The following is a 22263-nucleotide window of genomic DNA, read 5'->3' as shown; positions in this document are numbered from 1 at the left end:
TCCAACTTTCAGTTCAGTATTAATTCATCAATCTATAGATTTTATGAAGAGTAAAGCGTCATTTATTTACTATTTTTTGAATTTGCTCGCGTTATCTAAATTGTAAAAACAGTAAAAATATACTGTTAAGTCCAGCCCATAGCACTACTGCTCAGCTGGCACGCGTACGATAAAAATAAACCATTTTAAATAATCAATTATCTATCTTTCCGCAGCCGGCTGCCTAAGATTTAAAAAATTTCAACCGATAAACAAAATGCTCATGGTCACATCACTGCCACTCGTGAATCCTGACCTCACACCCATCTACTAACCCCCTCAAAACTCATGTGTAGGGCTAGTGATTTTTCGCGATTTCACGGAAGCCGCGTAATCCGTGAAATTTTACCCTGGCCGTGAAATTTGGGAAATACCGTGATATGCCGCGAAATTTCACATATTCATTTGATGAATCGCTACTCAGTGCATTTAACCTTAATTTTTTTAATTCAAGCATTTTACAAGATTTATAACAAGCATTTTAAAAGCAGTTTACAAATAAAAAAGTGTTTCATATCAGATCTACAACTATTTTTTGAAAATATTGTTCATTAGAATATTCAAAAAAATGCAAAAAGTTTCTATATTCCACCAAATTCTAAACAGATTTTAAAAGAACATTAATTAGCACTTCTCTGAAAGAAAACGCAAAAAATAGTTTTTTTTTAAATATTTTTTTTAATTAATCAACGATATTAAACAACGATGAACAAATTGCGTTTTAAAATTAAAATATAAATTATGTGTTTTAAAAAAAAATTATAAGTAAAATAATACATGTATTTGTTAACCATTTTGCAATGTATTAAAAAAAATTGAATTTATCAATAAATGTAAAAACAGCTTTTAATGAAGTTTTGCTTGAACTTTATTAAAATACTGAAATTTTTCTATTGAAATAAAGGAAAGCAAAAAAAAACCTTTCTTGCACTTATTTTAACGTGACGTGCTACGTTTTGGGGGTATTTGAGAAAATTAATTTTATAAAATCTCAATAAAATTAAAACAGCTGAACCATAAATTCTTACCTTTTTTTATTAGGTCCTATAAACAAATGTTAACGCTGAGTGCATCCCTTTCACACTTTATAATTTTGTTAACGTGAAGACTTCCATCATTGCCATGATTTTTCGTTCAAAGATATAAATTTTGCGTTGCTTTCAATATTTTGGCAAAATTTCTTCTACAAGTTGTTTAGAATAGTGTCCTACGCATGCTGATACTTTTTGGTAACGATTATCCCATTTCTTGTAAAGTTATGGAAATCGTCATTAATCAATGATTGCCAACTAGGACGTCAATGATTGTACGACTAAATTATATAAATTTTGAGACGCATTTGATTTATATCAAAAATTCCTTCAGCGGCTTCAAGAAGGCAACAATCGGCACATGCTGATTCATTTTGGTGCAGAAATTCGTTAATTTGAATTCAGTACAGAGTATTTTAGAGTGATGATCAATTTTCTTCGAAAATGATCAACGGCTTCACCTTAAAAGAATGCATTTTTACGTTTATTTTGAGCAGTTTTTTGAGTACCGTGAAATTGCCGTGAAATTTCAATGTTTTGTAACTGGCATGCCGCGTAATTTCATTTTTTTTGCCGTGAAAAATCACTAGCCCTACTCATGTGATACTTTGTCGGAGAAGCAGTCGATTGGGCGGTCGTCTCTATCACTCAAGTATCGGACTAACATTCCCATCCACTTCCCCGTGACCCTACCACTGGTCGTGGCCGGCGCCGGTATTGATCAGCATGATAGGGGCCTTTGAGAAGTTGCGAAGCGAGGAAAGATAGCACCCACTCATCTTCCACGGCTCGTGGATGTAACTTCTGGAGGTCAATAACGGAGTAGCAACTGCGGGTGGGCACCTATGCTTATGCTTAAATTTGAATGGTAGATTACCAGTTACATTGTCAAATGCCTTTTCCATACAATTCTATTTTGGTCACCATCTTGCATTTAAAATTTAATTTCTAGTCTGGACTGTGTAGCATACTTATTTTAATATGTTATTCAAAAACTCGGTATAATTTCCTAATGTGTTTTTCTTGACCTGATAAAAACTGTTAACTTACAGTTTACAAATGATTATTTTTTATATTATGGAATTTGAAATCAATTAGTTCTTTAAAATTAAGATTTCCCCACCCATCCCAACAGGTTCCATCCATCTGAGTGCAAAACCCTTCGTTCCACATTACACTCACCGCACTGCACATGTGCTCACTACTTGCCATCTTCTTTTCTTTGTGTTTCCTCCCGCGCGAGTTCCATTCACACCACCACAACCAAACGCGACGGGGCGTCGCGACGCATCGGCACTCACTTCAATCAACCCTAGCGCGCAGCGCACAGCGCAACCACGGCCAGCTGCGACCAGCAACCACTCATTCAGTATTCATCGTGAGTCGGCCGCGCGCGGTTCGTTCCTTGGTCAGTGGCGCGCGCGCGAACGAGCGCGGAAGTTTGAACCATCGAACGCCTACTTGGATTGTGTTGGTATAGGGTACACTAAAAGTGCATGAAGAGCGTGCGGTGCAATTGAATAAAAGTATAATTAATAAGTGTACTGCACAAACGAGAGAGAAGTGCGCGACTTTCTTTTGTTTCCAAGAGTCCGACGGAGAAGACCTGTTTGATGACCTCGTCGTCGCGGGCCAGATTACGGGAGTCTTATCAAGCAAAGTGTGGAAAGTGTGTGATTTGTGTAACGTCCCAAAGGGGCACAAAGTTCGTTCCGCAAGGTTGACGACTGTGCAGCGGTGCAGTGAGTCCCGAATTTTTTTTTTCGGGTGGTTTTTATCCAAGTTTGGATCAAGTTCCAGTCCGTCACATGAGACGCGCAAAGAAACGATAAGATATTCACCGACTGCAGAGGTTGAAGAACCCCGTGCAACCAACGCAACTGTGCAAAAGAGGTGTACGGAGGAGGAGGAGAAAGTGTCGAGGGAATCCGCGCTCTCTGCTAGGTGGATGTATTTTTAGAACCTGTACCGGCGTATCGGCCACGCCAAGCCAAGACGGCGACGGCCGTGACATGTGGTGCTGAGAAATTGCTCATCCGCAGAGGAGGAGGATTCTAACCAAACAGAGCAGTCTCTGTTTCAAGAAGTGAAAGTTCGTCGTCCGAAGTCCGACGACGGTCGACGAAAATGGCAGAATCGTACGAGATGAGTAACGGAGGTGGAGGTGGAGGAGGTAGTGTCATGTTAGAAATGCACGAACAGCTTGAAGAAGAACCTGCTTCGCAGAAGCAGCAAGGAGTAGGGAAGTTGGTGCAGAAGCGGCCACATACGCTTGGGTTGGAACCGCTGAAGATGCCGGTGTATCCGCCAGGGTATGAACATAGTCCGAGTTTGGGAGGAGCGTCGACGGCGTCGTCGCTGGCGGCGGCCAGATTGATCAAGCCGGTCACGATCGGATTTAAGAATCTGTCGTATTCGGTGCGGACGGGGATTTTCAGGAAAGGTGAGTTGGGGAGCATTTTTTTAGATTATTAAATATACGTTAGTGTTATGCCCCGCCCGTGTGGATCAATCGGACCGCGCACTGGACTCACAATCCAGAGGTCGCTGGTTCGAATCCCGCGGCGGGCGCTCTAAAATTCTTTGTGTAAATATGGGTATTCGGCGCCGTCGCTCCGTGCCATACTCTCGTACACTTAGGAGCCCAGGGCGGCGAAGTCCTTGTAGATAAAAAGGAAGACACTAATGGTGGCCGACAGCTATAAAGTCAACTTCGTTTTTGGTTAGTGTTATGAGAACAGATGCCTTCAAAATCAAATAAAATAACGTTAGTGAGTAAAGTAAAGCAATCCAAGTTCCTAAATTAAGTAATGGAATCCACACAGGAAACGATTACCAGAGTCCGAGTCCGACCTGGGATTTGAACCTGAACCTAGAGCGTCCAATTTCCCGGGGTTGCCAATTTCCCGGGAAACGGAAAATTTTCAACCAATTTCCCGGGAAATCCCGGGAATTCCCGGGAAATTTTAAAATTATTGAAGATTGCTCTAATCTTAGTTCTGAATCATATTTTGCACCAAAATTTAATGGGACAGACACTTTAATGGTTAAAAAAAAGTGTAAAGATCAACTAATAGCTTGACTGCATGTATAAATTCATACAACTACAAGAAAATGTATATTTTCTAATTTTTGAAGCTCAAATCGTACAATAAATCAAAAAATACTCTCTTGTATTTTTGTTGAAAACTATTTTTTAATCAAAGTGAAATGAATCCGTACTCCGCAATCTTAAATTTCTTTAAAACTTGCCTCTGTTACCAGTTTGAGAAAGTATGGTTTGACACATTAAGTTGTAACGAATAAAATCATTAAGAAATTATTTTTTTCTTAACAAATAACTTCTCTAAACCAAGATATGATTTTCCTTAAAAATCTAACTTCTCGTGTTTGTTTTACTTCGAACAACTCAATGTTTTTAAATATTCAGAGCAAGTTTTTAAACCATGTTTGCATTTTTCGGGCACCTCTTAAACAATACAAAGTTGTTTTACGATGATTTTTTAATGTTTTTTTTCCTTTTGGTTTTCAGGTTTATAATTGACTTCTGTTGAACGTATTTTTATAGAACGAAAACATGATTTTAATTATACGATAAATTGTCATTATCCCACTACCACTCTTTGTTTTTTTTTTCATGTTAACCTTTTAACACCCATTGTTGCACCAGTGCTCCATAAATCTTTTACTTTAAATTGAAATTTCTTGAACGAATTGAAGAAATTCTTCTTGCAAAAACCTACTTGAAATATTTAATGAAATCAATTCAATTTTCATCTAATTTAATCATGGTAAACAAAAACGTAAACTATTCGTATTCTTTATTCTGTATCCAATTATTCTTTAAAAAGCTTACCTGAAATGTAAAAATCTTGATATTAAATTGAGTTTCTCCATTTTTTCTAGAGCATTTTTCAAAAAATGGCTACAAAAATATTAAGAAAATGTATTCTTCCGCTTGAGTTTCGGGAATTCCCGGGAAATTTATAAATTTCCCGGGAAACGGGAAATATTTTTTTACGGGAAATCCCGGGAATTCCCGGGAATTTTTTCCCGGGACGGGAAATTGGACGCTCTACCTGAACCTGAACTACCTGACTCGGTCTCTTAGTCTTTCTCATAAATTATAAAAGTCGATTGTTGGTAGGGGGATTTCCAAAAATTTAAAAGTGATTATTGTTATCGAAAAAGATTTTCGGAAACTAATGCTTCGATTTTCAATTTAATTTTTTCAAAAATCCAAAATGTCGAAAATAATTGTTATGAGTCCTTCAAAAAAGTTATTCTGGACTAAAACATTGAGAAATTTTCGCTTCCCTTGGAGACTGTTAATATTGTAAATTGCCAAAAAAAAAACAAATAATGGAAAGAGCGGAAAATTTCAACATTTTTTAAATATTAAAAATTGAGCCGAACATGGTTTTTGAAATTTTAATTGACAATATTTTAGATTTTTTTCCGCAAAACTGCATTTATTTACAATATTTCGCTATCATATTTTTCACCATCGTTAACTCTGCAGCATAAAATGTTATTAAAAATATTGAAAATTTAAAAATTGGGTTTTTGGGAAATCAACATCTATATATATAAAAAATTTCTACGGTTTTGTTCGAACGCGAATCAATTCAATACGGAGCGTCGGATCGGAGCGATCTTTGCTGCATTGGGTTCGTATAAGCCCGAGAAAGGTTTTTACGCTAATAAGTTGACACTTTGGCCACTCTGAGACCGATTCCGGAACACATGCCGTTTGTATGGGAAAAGTTACGTAAAATCAAATTTTGATCACAGGAGGCTGAATTAGCAAACAAGCAAGAAACGTCAGGAAACCAAAAAAGGGCAGGACGAAGTTTGCCGGGAAGAGCTTGTAAAGTGATAAAAAGTCAAATAAAAAATCGGGATTTTTTCCGTGTACCTATTTTTTAATCATAATCTTCAACTTTTCTGATTAAACCGAATCGACCAGAAAAACCATTCTAAAGATTCTGATTTTCAAATATTTTGTAGGATGACCATTTCCACGTTGACTTGAGTGGAGAAATTAATGATGCAAAAAAGCTTATTTTTAACTCATTGAAAAAGTTTATTTCATAACATTAAATGCAAATTAAATAAAAAAAAAAACAAAAAAAGGGTAGATACTACAGAATTGATATTTTTTTTTAATTAGTGTTATTTTTTGTTTTTTTTTTTAATTATGTTTGTAGCCAGTTTTTTTTATTTGATTAAATGACATTGACTAATTTTGCATGGAAACCTTCGAGTAAAAAAACACATATAATATTTATGTTTTGTGGAAATTTTTTAGCAAAATTCCAGAAAAAATTCTAGTAATAACTCAACTTAAGTAAGTATTAGAGTTATCTGTTTTTTAATACTATGCTTAGAATTACTTAGGCTATAAAATTATTAAGATTTCTAAAAAAAACCTTGGTTATTAAAATCCATTACGACATTTTTTGAAAACAGATTTCAACGAAACCTAAAGCTTTTAAAAGATTTATTTTTTTTTTCAAAAGTTTGGAGGTTTACTAATTTGTTGTAAACTTTTGCAACTTTATGTGGACCTTCATTCGATAACTTCAAGAATTTTAATTTCAATTTTTTTTTATTTTTAGTTTTTGGAAAATATAAAGCAACCCATGCAGCAAAATGTTCCAGAAGTTATAGAAGAGATCAATAACTCTCTACAGCCCAAGCTTTTTCACTTCATTTTATTTTTTCGAGTGTATTTTGAGTAATTTGGCAGATTCAAATAAAAACAAACGTTTTGCCACTCAGCTCTGTTCTTGGTCAAACTAACTAAAATAAATTTAAAATTTCAATTTTTGGGCATAAAATTTCAATGAATTTATGACTTTATTTTTTTTCCTAAAGTTAAACTTCCTTAAGATCTGGGTTTCAAATATTTAAAACTTCGAAAACGAAGCCATCAAATACAGAAATAAATGTTAAAGGATGTATTTTAATTAGTTAACAATCGATTTAAATACATTGTTCAAAGGTAATTTTTATTTTAGCAATCACGATTTTCTTCATGATATTCTGGGGAGGAGAAATTGTGAATGGAGACAACAACTTGAAATAAAATTTCCATTGACCTACGAGAAATTTCTTGTTTATTGTTTTTCTTCTATTTTCTTCTATTTATTATATTGTTAACAGAGCACATCAAATCACCTTCAAATACCTTTTGAATTAATTGTCTCGATAAAAAAAATCGGTTCATCTTAGTTCAAAAGAGTTGGAAATAAGTTGCTGAGATATTGGCTTTTGAAAATGTGGGGATGCTACAAGAAACTATTCGCTGTGCCTCAGGCCCATTTATTGGAAATCATTTTAATTTTATTTTAGAATTGTTTTCTTATGGGCACTTTTTTAAAAAGTCTTATAACTGCAAATTATAGTAAAAATCAAACTTTCAGTAGACATCTCTCGAAAACAATCCACTTATTAAAAGATTCTATTAAGAACATTTAAACGGAGAATTCGACATTAAAAATGTTTTTATTTTTGTTGAAAGATGTCTACTTAAAAAAAACACATTTAAAAAAAATCATTACAAGCAATCAATTATGACCGAGAAGCATGGATCAAAAAGTACAGGTTTTTGTCCCCTGAAACATTTAATTCAAAAATTAGAAAGAATACTGATTTTGAAAAATTTAATTATCGCAAAAAAAATCACCAATAAGTTTATTTTCATTTTTTTTCGAATAGTCCTCGTCATAGCCAAGAATTTTACCGAATACACCAAATTGATCAAAAGATTCCTTCTAAACATATTTTCTTTGAATATTTTTTTTACTTCCAAAATTATATGAAGACTTGTATGGGTGAACCAATGACGCAAAATTGCTTCTTTGGTCTTAGGAAAGGCCTCCATAAAGTTTAAGCTTTTGCAAATTGCTTCAGTTTACAATAAATTATTAGCTGAACATATAAAACGAGCAATCAAAATAAAACTAGAGAAACCTACAATAAGTGACAAATGGTACTTATTAAATTTTAACATACTTTAGAAATATTACTATTTTAGGCTCTCATTTTTTTTTTAATTTCAATTTAAAGCTAAATTCAGCCAAAATTGCTGCTCAGAAAGAACATTTTCAGCACCAGTTTCACTCCCGAAAGCGATTACAACGCACATTGCACATGTATACAAAAAACAACTGCTCATGTCGTGTTGTTTGCAAACAAAAATGTGAATGTCGAACAAGCAGTTTCCCCTCCTCTTTTCCCTTTTTTTTTATTATTCACTTAAAACGGGGTTAATTCGAACGAAAAACCCCGAAGCTCAGCCTCAAAGTCAGCACATATTTGTGTGATTGAACCTCGGTTTTTTTTTTGCCCACTGGCATTCAATCAAACTAGGTCTGATTGCAATCGGACACTTTTCCTGTAGCCGCTGTTTAAAGCCAGTCAGCACGAGGATCGACTTGAGCTTATCACTCACTCTCGGGTGTGATTCGGTGGGCAGCGCTCGAGTACTTGAACTCGATTCTTCTTATCGCCCTTTCGTGTGGACGACGAAGACCGCGAATGTTTTGGTTTGGAGAAGCGTTGATAAGAGCTTTGGTGTGCACCGTCGAGGGGTCGATTTAGGGACTTTTACTGCGAAACTTTGATTGAATGACATAATGAAGGCAATCTGCGAGGTGATGAAAACAAATATCAGCGTCAGATATGGCGTACTATCAGGTTGTATAAATCACAAGTCCGCGACCGCAAAGTGGCGGATTTTATTTGCATTTTCCTCCCCTTCGGAACGACGCATTTGCACTTGAAGACGAACCGAGTGACGTTACATAAACAAATTTATACAACCCTGTAGAATTGATGGTGATAAGCTTGAGCTCTGGTGAAGGAAGCAGATGACGTGATTCTGAGTCTTAATTTGTTCTGTTTCTTCTGAAATCAAATCTTGTGCAAGCTACAATAAAAAAAATCAATTTAAACAGCTTTTTAAAATTCGAAAACACCACCGTCATAACTGCGAATCACAATCCATCATCGACATGTGGTGAGGTATGCAACAGGTGCGATCCAAGCAGGCGAACCACCAAATTGCAGTCCGGCCCACTTTGATGTAAACACTCACTCACGCTCTCACACACTCTGAAAGCGATTGAGTAAGGTTAGTTTCAAAGCGAAAAGAAATTGAAACGAAAAAAAAAATGTGCAGAAAAATGTGAGCAATAAAAACAAAACGGTGACGTAAGGAGGAAAATTGTGCCACAAATGCAATTAATGTAAACAAAGCAAAGCAAAACTGAAAAAAAATATGAAAAATGCAGCCGTTTTTGCTGCTTCAGATGTCTGAAAGAAGATAAGAAGAACAGAACAAGTGCATACTAGACTTGACAGCTAATCTGATGGATTGAATTGTTGGATTAAGCTGCACTGTAAAAAAAAAACAAAATTAAAAATATTTGAAATTTTTTTAACTTTAATCTTATCAAACTTGCTAAATAAATTGAATGGTTTTGAATGTCAGATTGTTTTAACCGTGCACCAGCAACGCTTGCTACGTTGATGAATGTTTCATTCCTTTGACGAGCGCGCGTCGACGCGTCGTGGTCAACGCCGATCAAAGGCGCGTGTCAATGCGGCATTTTGTGAACCGTTTTCGATTAAAATACATTTGAATTCGTTACGGGACTGAGGAACAGTGAATGACAATATTTGGTCAATGGTAGTGGGTTTGTAGATATACTTTGAATTAAAATAGGCAACTTACTGCTTGAAGGAATTATTTCACATTTCAACTGTAATTTTTAAATGTTTTTTTTAATACTACACAGATAAAAATCAAGTAATCAAATCCGTAAAATCTTTGTTATCGAATTTGTATACATTGAGTTGTTTCCAATGTATTTTTTCTTCGGTTTCGAAAAAAATGTATATAAAACCTGCAAAATTGTGTCTAATTTTGGAGAAAAATGTCATCGATTGCAAAAACAACACAAATTATCAAAATCGTCAATATTGGATTCGCTTTCTCTGCACTTAAAAAAAATCAGTATTATATTCCTCTGTATTATTTCCTCTTTCTCTGCACTTAAAAAAAACAGTATTATATTCCATAGCACTTTTCATCAAACAATTCAAAAAAATATCAGAATGTTTCAGAATTATTCTTGTAGCTTCAACTCGTTCAAACAACACAATAAAATGTTTCTAAAAAAATAGTTTAGTAAAATCGACTTTTAGTTACCTTATATTTTTAGCAGGATACTTTCAGCCTTTGTCATTTAAATAAACAAGGTTCAAACAATATTTTTTATTAAAATACAGTGCGTTTAAACAACTTAAAGGAAATTAATTTGTTTTCCATTTTTTTTTTCATTTTTTCCATTCATTTAAAATAATATTTTTCGGAAAAATAATAACCCTTTAAAAAAATAAACAATTTTTTATGGATTTTCACACAAAAAAAATTGCACAAAATGAACCATTTTAGAAAATTGTAATTTTTTGATGTTTTTAATGAATGTAGCACAAGTTGGTCAAAATTCATTTTGCAGTGATTCCAATTTTCGAAAAGTGCTTAAATAATAATACCATTTTTGTCATCGAAAACATATCCAAAAATGATCCAAGAAAGATTTTTCTGGTTGTTTTTTAGGGCGTTCAATTTAGATTAAATAAACTTTTTTTGAAATCCTTGGAGTTCTCGGAAATCCAGGATGTTTTTGAAATGGTATTAAAAACCATATTTAATAAACCGAGTATATTACTCGTTAATTTTTTTAAGCGACAATTTAGACTACAGTTCATACAAAGACAGCTGATATTTTAAATTTTAGAATTTTAGATAATCTTGAATATTTTTAAATTGATATTTTTATGTGCATTTGTTGTGCTTTGCATTTTAAACTAACCACAATTCTTTATCCAATGTATTTAACATTGAGTAAGTTTCTAATAAAAAAATTGCTTTTGTTTATTTAGTTTTAATATGACTAAAAAAGCTCGGAAATAACAAATCCAAAAAGTCTTCGTTTGTTAAAAGAAAAGTATACAAAAATACAAAAATTAAATTTGCTGAAAAAATATGAATCTTGGGAAAGTTGAACAGTAAAAAAATGATTAGTATTAGCAGGATGACGTTTGTTGAATTGTTTTTTTTAATCTGTTGAAATTATTTCAATCATTTTATTCCAGCATTATATGAGATTTTATACAAAACACAATAAATTTGTTACAAATGAAGTTTTTATGCACGTAGCATTATTTTCGTAATAAGTTTTAATCTTTTTATTCCATTACACAAATTTGTTTAACATTTTGTGTATCCTCCAGCCCTCTTCAAAATTATTTAAAAAAAGTCAGCACTTTTATAATTGGTGTTTTTACAACACTTTTTTTTCAAGTAACTTTGATTACAAGAAAGCAACAAGATTTTTGTTCGAAATTTTAATTTGAGAAATTTTTGATGTGAGTTGTAAAGTTTGTGTTAGATTAATTCTCATTGCCTTGAAAGACCTTGCTAATTTTGCGGAGTTTTAAAAAAAATCACTCAAGAATACATTTTTTTAACCTAAAAGCCCTGCACAAATTCAAGGCTTTATGGACAAGATTTGAACAAGAACTTGATTAGGGGATATTTAATCATAACGAGATGAACCTGACAATCAAATTTAAATGGTTTTGATATGATTATGACGCACATTTAAAAAAAATCTCCAAAAGTGCTTTTTTTCAAGTTTATCGCTTGAGTTGGAATCCATTTTTGGGATTCTTTTACTGTAACGAAACAGTTTTCCTGACATCCTGATATATCATTTAAAATTTTGACCTACTGCATAAATTCGTAGCAAAAAACAGTAAGAATTATATTAAAATAACAAACAGCATAACCAGTTTAACAAAAGTTTGCGGGAACTCTCATCTATTTGGCAGGAAAACGATTAAGTCATATATCTGTTTGCATCAAAATTGTTGTTTTTCACAATTCAAAACAATTATTAGGCTAAACTTTTGATATAAACTTGCTTTTTTCAGTTTTTAAAGCTGTAATTGAACGTCAAAGCTCTGATATGCCAACATAAGATGCTTGACGGAATTACATGCCATTTTTTTCCTCAAAAATATTATTCTCAAGTATTCTTTGTGATTCTTCCCCCAACAATCCTCCCAAATGATTGTTGGGAGACCCGACGCGGGTTGAATTCACAATACAAAGGCGAAATTCACCATTTTTGGCTCAGCCCGGAAGCCAAACATGAGGCCGGGCAAGAATGAACCGCTCCCAACAACTGCTTTGCAAAATTCAAGTTTTGCGAATACTGGCGTCAGGTATCCTCACCCCTGATGATCGTGGGGAGGTGATTTGTTTTGTTTTCGCTACAAAACCACCAAATCATAACGAACTTTTTTTGTTGTGCTGTTTGGTTGTTTGCAGATTTTTGTTTGGAGGTTTGTCCTCAAATGACGTAACGATATTTTTATCATTACGTTTCAAAAAAAATGTTTGAAATAGTTTTGAAAAATACCAAATTTCAGATAGAAATACAAAGAATAAAGTTACGTCATTTAAGCATGACCCCTCTGTCAAAATCTAAACAACGAATGGAGACAGCCAGTTAAACGGCCATGGTTGATTCGCCGGATGGAACTTGTAGTATTAGACGGGGGGAACCGGTTTCTACAATCCACCGTTCAATGTAAGTGTGACTGCCAACTTCATTGAATCGTTGAATAAATGAACTGATCAAGCTGGTGGTCTTGGTCTAAGTCGAGTGATGATCGATTTCAGCCTGGGCAGCGCGATTAGCTTTATGCAAATTGCACTCGGGCTTTCTTGGTATTGGTGCTGCAAGTTTGCAATCGACTTAAGCAGCAAAAAACTGGTTCCTTCATAAAGTGACAGTGACCTACTTAAGGTGAGAGGAGAGCAGCGCGTTAATGAGATCAATTTCCAAGCCGGATCGAATTGACGGGTGCCATCGATCGTCATTACTAAAGTCATTATCACTGAGCTGACGGGGCGACTTAGTGCAAATTTGAACTGCACTTGGATGGGTGTGCGACAGCTTTAATCTTTGTTCAGCAAACAGTACCACGCTATGAGTGCGAGACAGAGACATGTTTGCATTGAAGTTGTGTGCGCAAACTTTGATGGAGACTTTACGTGACTTAAAGGAAATGGATGTGACATGCGTGCAATTTTTTTAAACAATTCAGGAAATTTAAATAAATTTGTTAATTTTAAGCATAAACATAAACATGCTTGAAAAATAAAAAAAATTGTTTGTGTTCAACATTTGGTAAAAAACTAAATTTATAATTTAAATTTCAAAAAATCGTACGATTTGCCTGACCAAATCAACCCAAATGTCTCAATCCAGAAACGTCAAACAACCGTCTGATTGTCTCATCACGACCCCGCGTATTAATTACACTCAAACCAGCTCCACCAAACTGGCAAGCAAGTCTTCTTCTTTGTTCCAACTCTTTTTCTTGTTTTATTTGGTCGTCGAGTTAAATTTGCAAATTCATAAATTCGCACATGTCAGCTGCGTAGGATTTCTCCACTGTCGCTGCGTTTAAACATTATCTGTGTGTCTGTGTAGACGACAGCCTACTTTGTCTGCGCCTAATCTTCCGAGGTTTGTTGTTTCTTTTTTTTTCTCGCCGTGTCAAACCAGCCAACACACACACAGAATGAAACAGCCGACGACGACCGGCGACGACGACTGACGATCATGCGTTTGGCCACAAAAAAATAAACAGAGAGAAAAAAAAAGAACGCGAATGAGCCGGGTTTGCCAACTTAGCAACAGGGTGAATGGCCTTTTTATGCGAGCTTTGCTACTTTTGGGCATTTGAAATTGAAATCGAAACATTAAACTAAATTGCTTTTCTTATTGATCTGTGATATTTTTGAACCAGTTTTAGTGCTAATCAAACTTAAATAGATTTTATTAATTAGCGTGAAAGCGCCAAATTTCACAAATCCATTCAAATTAGAAAAATTCACAACAAAAAGCGACAATTTAAAATCATTTGCGTCAACAAATTTCAAGGTGTCAGCTGATTTGAACGCAAACAAACGTGCCCGAATGCAATACCCAAATCGCTAAAAAATTTGAGTAAAACAAAAAAAAAACAGTCCAAACATGTGCACGAAAATTAAACAGCAAAAAACTAAAAGACTGGCCACGCAAAGTTGGCCTTGGAAATTTCTCTTCCTTTCGGTCAGCAGGCAGAGAGGCAGAACAAAAAAGAGATGTGGCCTTTTCAACGCGTCTTTTTACCATTTTCGTGGTTTTACCGCTCGCAGCCCACTTTGATTCGCGGGACGAGCGCGTGCAAACGAACGAGAGTTATGTTTTATAATCGCAAGCAGATGAACTCATGCTGTGTGGATGAGTGAGTGTGTGTAGGTTGCCGTGACCTATTTTTTGTTATTTTAGATGATTATTAATTCTGAAGAGTTTAAAATTACGAACAACAGTAGTTTTAACTACATGTTTGGCAATAGATTTTGTTTAAAACAAAATTGAAAAACATAATTTCAAAAATGTATTAAAAATAAATTTGTTATCACGTTGTTATTTTATTGGCTGCCTTTTCAAGATTCCTTATAAATGAAGAAAGCTTTTTTAACCATAGAGATGATGCCGCAAAAAAATAAATAAAAAAATATTATAATTGGAATAACAAGCCATATTTTCGACATTTGACTTAAAAAAGTGTTTTAAAATGCATTTTACACTTGTTCTGTTGTTTTGCAATCATGAGTTTTCAATAAATGTAAGATTTAACGAAAACAAAAAATTCTAGCAAAAAAAAAACTACAGCGAAAATTGAAAAAAAAAAATCACTAGACTTTTGAATAAACCCAAACATCCTAAAAAAATTCTAAACGCAGGGGAATACAGTTAAACCTCGCATATGCAACTCATATGGGGGTTTCTTATGCGAAGCACGCATATGCGAGGTACAGAGCTTATGGGATTTTGGCTATATGGGAGACATGGCCTATATTTTTGTAAAAAATCATCTTAACTATACCAATTTATAGTGTTTTGGAATCGTTATGAAGTCAGCTATACAGCTACACCAAATTTACAAGGTTTACGATGTTCTAGGTCATCCGAAACTTCCTCAAGTTAAGGCCTATGTGTTCACCGCCGTCCAAGTATGAGGTAGGCGATTGTGACTTTGGTTTTTGACCTCAGATCATATCCAGATAGTCTCAGGGAGGTTCAAAGGCTAGTCTACCGATGTGTGGTGATATTCTGGGTATTCTGTAGAGTCCCGGGAGTTAAGGCCGATGGATCTACTGCCGTAACAAGATAGAGGTCAGTGGTTTTTGACCCCAGATCATATCCAGATAGCCTCAGGGAGGTTCAGGGACTAGTCTACCGATATGTGGTGATGTTCTAGGTCTTCTGTAGAGTCCCGGGAGTTACGGCCGGTGGGTCTACCGCCGTAACAAGATAGACGTCAGTGGTTTTTGACCTTAGATCATATCCAGATAGCCTCAGGGAGGTCCGGGGACTAGTCTACCGATATGTGGTGATGTTCTAGGTCCTCTGTAGAGTCCTGGGAGTTACGGCTGGTAGATCTACTGCCGTAACAAGATGGAGGTCAGTGGTTTTTGACCTCAGATCATATCCGGATAGCCTCAGGGAGGTCCGGGACTAGCCTACCGATATGTGGTGATGTTCTAGGTCTTCTGTAGAGTCCCGGAAGTTAAGGCCGATGGGTCTACCGCCGTAACAAGATAGAGGTCGATGGTTTTTGACCTCAGATCATATCCAGATAGTTTCAGGGAGGTTCAGGGACTAGTCTACCGATGTGTGGTGATGTTCTGGGTCTCCTGTAGAGTCCTGGGAGTTACGGCCGATGGGTCTACCGCCGTAACAAGATAGAGGTCGGAGGTTTTTGACCTCAGATCATATCCAGATAGACTCAGGGGCTAGTTTACCGATATGTGGTGATGTTCTGGGTCTTCTGTAAGATCCCGGGAGATACGTCCGATGGGTCTACCACCGTAACAAGAATAAGGTCGGTGATTTTGACCTCGGATTATATCCGGATAGCCTCAGGGAGATCCTGGGACCCTACTCTCGGGACTCTACAGGTAGACTAGTCCCCGAACCTCACTGAGGCTATCCGGATATGATCTGAGGTCAAAAACCTCCGACCTCACTTGTTACGGCGGTAGATCCATCGGCCTTAACTCCCTGGACTCTACAGAATACCCAGAACATCATCACGCATCGGTAGACTAGCCCCTGAACCTCCCTGAGACTAATTGGATATGATCTGAGGTCAAAAACCATCGACCTCTATCTTGTTACGGCGGTAGACCCATCGGTCGTAACTCCCGGGACTCTACAGAAGACCTAGAACATCACTACATTGGTAGACTAGTCCCCGGACCTCGCTGAGGCTATCCGGATATGATCTGGGGTCAAAAACCTCCGACCTCTATCTTGTTACGGCGGTAGATCCATCGGCCTTAACTCCCTGGACTCTACAGAATACCCAGAACATCATCACGCATCGGTAGACTAGCCCCTGAACCTCCCTGAGACTATCTGGATATGATCTGAGGTCAAAAACCATCGACCTCTATCTTGTTACGGCGTTAGACCCACCGGCCGTAACTCCCGGGACTCTACAGAAGACCTAGAACACCACCACCGGCCGTAACTCCCGGGACTCTCCAGAAGACCTAGAACACCACCACATATCGGTAGACTAGTCCCTGAACCTCCCTGAGGCTATCTGGATATGATCTGAGGTCAACAATCACTGACCTTTATTTTGTTACGGCGGTAGACCCAACGGTCGTAACTCCCGGGACTCTACAGAAGACCTAGAACATCACCACATTGGTAGACTAGTCCCCGGACCTCACTGAGGCTATCCGGATATGATCTGGGGTCAAAAACCTCCGACCTCTATCTTGTTACGGCAGTAGATCCATCGGCCTTAACTCCCGGGACTCTACAGAAAACCTAGAACATCACCACATATCGGTAGACTAGTCCCTGAACCTCCCTGAGGCTATCTGGATATGATCTGGGGTCAAAAACCACTGACCTCTATCTTGTTACGGCAGTAGATCCATCGGCCTTAACTCCCGGGACTCTACAGAATACCCAGAATATCACCACACATCGGTAGACTAGCCTTTGAACCTCCCTGAGACTATCTGGATATGATCTGAGGTCAAAAACCAAAGTCACAATCGCCTACCTCATACTTGGACGGCGGTGAACACATAGGCCTTAACTTGAGGAAGTTTCGGATGACCTAGAACATCGTAAACCTTGTAAATTTGGTGTAGCTGTGTAGCTGACTTCATAACGATTCCAAAACACTATAAATTTGTATAGTTAAGATGATTTTTTACAAAAACATAGGCCATGTCTCCCATATAGCCAAAATCCCATAAGCTCTGTACCTCGCATATGCAACTCTTGCGACAAAACCGAATCAGGTGGAATGACTCGTATATGCACAGTTGCATATGCGAGGCGCTCTTATGCGAGGTTTGACTGTACATTGTAATTTGATTTCAGCTGATTGCACTTAAATTTCCATAGAAATTTTGAGGTTTTTTGAAATTTTTATTGCTCCCTGATTTTTGGGCCGATTTTGGGGGAGAATGTGACAAAATCTTTTAAAAATATTTGTACCAGCCTAAGGAGACTTTACACTGGTGTGTATTAGAGTGCCAAGAATATGTGACTTTTTTTTTCAAAATCTCGCTCTACAAGCTGAATATTGTGCCAGGGGGCGCTACTAACATCCAAATATTCCCAAAAGTGAGATTTTCATTAAAAAAATATTTTTTTACAACTTTGCAGAACATACCAAAGCTGTATAACTCGATTCTCAAAAGATATTAATGATTTAAAAAAGTTATTTTTGCATGAAAAACTTTTTTTCACCAACTTTAGGCTCGGGTATCAATGGGTTAATCTTTACCAATTTTGCTCAAAATTTGCAAAGAGGCTTAAAATAACCCAAAGAGCAGGGGGTAATTTTGTCTGGGCACCCTAGTGTGCATTAATCTTTTTTTAGTTAAATAACTTGATTTTATTTTTATTTTTTGACTAATTCTTTTTTTCTATATTTAAATTCGACTTCTCCTTCACAAATAATTTTTTAAATAATGATTTCATTCCACAATTCAAAATTTGCCGACTGAAAAATATATTATTTAGCTCCACAAAACCCCGAACTAGACATTATTAAAAAAAACATTTGGCTCAAACATTGTACAAGCCTTCCCTTTGCTCAAAGAAGCCATTTTGTGTCATAAATTTAGCCATATAAAGAGCCAAATATGCATGATTAAGCCATTACGAAACGTTAGTCTTGATTCCTAAATTTTCAAAATATTGTTTTCGAAGAGAACAGAGTATTTCACAAATGTTTTGGAGTGTAAATTTTAAAGTTTTTTTTAGTAATTTCATCGTGAAATTACCTGTTTTTCCTGCCATTCTCGAACAACGAAAAAGCCTACTTATCTGTGCCAAAACTAACAGAATCGAATAGAAACACTTTTCAAAATAAATGCTGAAATGTTCTACTTTTCAATACTGACTTTTAATTCAATTCTTATAGTATTTTTCGGTATTACAAAAAATGTTGTACGCAAATCGTTGCAAAACATGATTTTTTCAGAACTCGTCGTATTTATCGAACTCGGTAAACCTCGTCGGATAAAAAAATCTTCTTTCTGTAACTTGTTGCATAAACTACTATTTTGTAAAGTACTTTTTGCAATTCCATCGTGAAACTAATTAGTTTTCCTGTCATTCTCGAATTATGAAACAGCCTACTTTTCTCTACCAAAAATAACAGAATCGAATAGTAACCCTTTTCAAAACAAATGCTGAAAAGTTCTACTTTTCAGCACTGAAACGGATGCTGAAAAAATGAACTTTTTAGCACTCGTTTGGAAAAGTAATACTTTTCAACATTTTTTTGATTAAAACGATTCATTGACTAAATATAAGTAAATTTGAATTCTGTTCAAAGGGTGTTTTTGGAATTGCAAAAAATGTTGTATGCAATTCGTTGCAAAACTTGTTTTTTTTTTCATCACTCGTCGTTTTTATCCAACTCGGTGAACCTCGTTGGATAAATGTACGTCTCGTGCTGAAAAAATCGTCTTTTTGCCACTTGTTGCATAAACTACTATTTCGATTGCAAATTTGGTTTTAAAAAAGTTTTAAAAAAATAAGTAAGAGTTTTATTTTTCAAAAAAAAAATATATTTAAAAAAAATCATAACCAGGCGGCCGAAAAGTTGCGGGTTTTTATCATCTGAAACATCAAAAAATTAAAAATTACGGATTTTGGAATATGGAATTTTTAGATTTTTTTTTTCAATTGATCACAAAAACCGCTTGGTGCTGAATTCTTTTATTTAACAATAGAGTTCACTGCAAATTAATGAATTTAAATTTGTAAATTTTGATAAAAAGAATTCTTTTTGTTACAAAAATTGATCTTAGTAGGATTTCATCTTTCTTTTTGTAACTTTTGCTATTTCTGTCTTCCCCTTTTTAATGTAACTGTTAAAATGTCTTCGGTTGTGCCTTATTTATAAAAATAACAATTCCCAAATTTTTTTCAGAAAAGTTGTGTTAATTATGATTCTATACTTTCAAATGCCCAGTATAATTCAAGTCATCTTTTTATAATAATTTTTCCTTTTTTGATACAAAATCTTTTTGAGCCACTTTGTTCAGCGAGAAACAAAGTTAATATTGTTTAGTTTTCTTTTTAGTTTTTCGTATGATTTTCAGATTTAATAAGTTGCAACTTAATGATTTTGATTTTGTTTTTCATAGTTAACAACTTTCATTTCATTTAAACAGTCAAAAATGGCTTCAAGAGTAATAAAACGTAATTTAAGCACAATTAAATCAAATTTTCAATTACATACTAATATTTTCCTTAATTTGCATTCTACTTTTGACCGCAATTGTTAACAAATTCCACTTATTTCCAATTTAACCTCGACATGGAAAATCGAGGAAATATTTGTGAACCGATCGCATGTTAAAATATATTTTTCCCAGATTCCGAATGTCCGTGATCTAACCTGTGCTGTTAATTTTACATGGGTTTGTAAATTGAGCTTAACAAGACGCGAGTTCTAGAACCGATGTGAGAAAAAATTAGGCTTGATTGTTTTTTATTATGCAACAAAATTGTGCTCTAGAAAAATTCCAATTATAATTGTGATGATCTCTTACATATTATTACAACATTGCACATTGCAGTACAAATCCCGTTGCAAAAATGAGCTGACCTGCTGATCGTGCAACTTTGCTCTTTTTATTAGCCCAGAGTGCACCCACTTCCTCATTTTAATTGCTGGAGAAGAGTAAACAAAACTGACCAACCGTTTTTTAACCGCTTTCAGCGCAATGTTTACGATGGGGTAGCTATATTTCTGCTTAATTGTTGCACCACGTGGCCTCCGACTTGACTTGTGGGGTTATCCCCGGTTCGTGTTTTTGAACTTAAGCTGGTTCTTTTGCAAAACTGGATTTCCATTTTAAAACTTTACTTTTCGGTCTCTAGACTTATGTTTAATGATTAAAAAATTTAGATAAAAAATTAACTCACACTGATTACAAAATCTATATTTTTTTTTATTTTTCGATTCAGTTTAAGGTCATTAACCCAACCTCAAAGACAGCGATGTTTTTTGATTGACACTCCCAGTTTTGAATTTTACTCATTTGGTACGATAAGCCGACCTGCTCGGAAACAGGTGTTCCAGCCAGAACGTCGTTATCAAGACCTTGAGCTCGCGCAAAATGGGTCGTCGTCTTCTTTGTCATTAAACATATTCATCAACAAGAAGAACACAGTCTTTTCTATGGAAACATCTGGCAAATGTCGGTTATCAGCCCCGGTCAGCTGCTCTTATCTCCAAGAGTGAGAGCAAATTATTTTATTTTATTTATTTGTTTCTTCTCTCGTTTTTATTTCTAGGCCGTGACATCTTGCGGAATATCAACGGCGAGTTCCGAGCTGGCGAGCTGACGGCCATCATGGGACCTTCTGGGGCCGGGAAGAGTACGCTGCTGGACATATTAGCTGGGTACACGTGAGTATTTAGTGGAGCTTTGGTTGAGCTCTGGGGAAATGTTAATTCTGGAACGTGCTGATTTGCGAGTAAGGAACGTTAAGGTTGCAAAAAACCTCGCAATGACTGACGTGAGGTTATGTTGGTGCTAAAAAGTGTTTGAATATGGACAAACACGTTATAAAATTATTATTTTTTGTGTTTGTTGAACTGGTTTGACTGTAATTATGAAAGTTAAATGTTTTATCCTTCTTCCTGGAATTTTTATCTTTCAGATAGAATCAATTGTTTCCATTTCTTCTCACTGCCTTAAAACTTTTCTCTGGGATTCCAATCGTAGTAGACTGACCAAAGTAATAGAGGAGAAAAGCAACTCGCGACAAAATTTTGAGGCTAGGAATTTTGACAGGTATGAGTTTCATAAAGTATTCGCCTCCTTTTCTCTCCCACAGAAAACCTGGGAACGAGGTAGCTGTCAAACTAGGCCAAAATGTTAAAGTCACTCACAAAATGAACTTTGAGTGATTTGAGTTCATTTCTGACGTCACGATTTTCTCCCCTATTAACTTCAAAGCACTTCCCCACCCTTCCCGCTCCCCTCCGAATCCCACCCACCAACTCAAACCACTGATCGCAAGACCTCCTCCACGCGCATCATGGCCTGCTACTGCTACCACAGCTCAGTTCATTGGGTTCTCCGTCCGCAAAGCTAAATGTAAACACAGTGGTGCAGCTTCCCCGCCCTGCTGACTGATTCGCCTCACCACCCACCCCCAGCATGCTTCGATCGATGTGCGTTTCACTCAACAAACGATCTTTGTTCCGTTGAGCTGAGTTGAGACTGCTAAGCCGATTCAGAACAAGTGTTGATCGAAAAGGTCAAACACACTTGGCGTTGATATCCGAGGAGAATTCGTTGAATGTCTGAGTAACGAGTTTGCTAATTACCTTGGTGTCGACTGTCTCCGTACTTGCACTTTTATTGAACAAATGGAAATGAATGCTCTTTTGTATCATGAACTGGCAACGATTGCAAAGGTCTCCTCCAGTGACAGCAGTAATGAATATCCAGCAGCAGACAACTATGAGTCAGGGTCTTGACGACGAT

General features: G+C 36.0%; 1 protein-coding gene across 1 annotated transcript in view; it reads left to right on the top strand.

The window, feature by feature from the left end:
* LOC6046114 (ABC transporter G family member 39) overlaps window positions 1-22263 on the top strand; it is a 99958-nt gene that overhangs the window by 66365 nt on the left and 11330 nt on the right. The window contains exons 11-13 of the mRNA XM_038251088.1: window positions 2767-2812; window positions 3137-3513; window positions 21062-21176. Of these exons, the coding sequence (XP_038107016.1) occupies window positions 2767-2812; window positions 3137-3513; window positions 21062-21176 (538 nt within the window). The remainder of the gene's footprint in view (window positions 1-2766; window positions 2813-3136; window positions 3514-21061; window positions 21177-22263) is intronic.

This window comes from Culex quinquefasciatus, chromosome 2 (genome assembly GCF_015732765.1).
Source record: "Culex quinquefasciatus strain JHB chromosome 2, VPISU_Cqui_1.0_pri_paternal, whole genome shotgun sequence".
NCBI lineage: Eukaryota > Metazoa > Arthropoda > Insecta > Diptera > Culicidae > Culex > Culex quinquefasciatus.
This window is presented reverse-complemented; position numbering and strand designations above follow the sequence as displayed.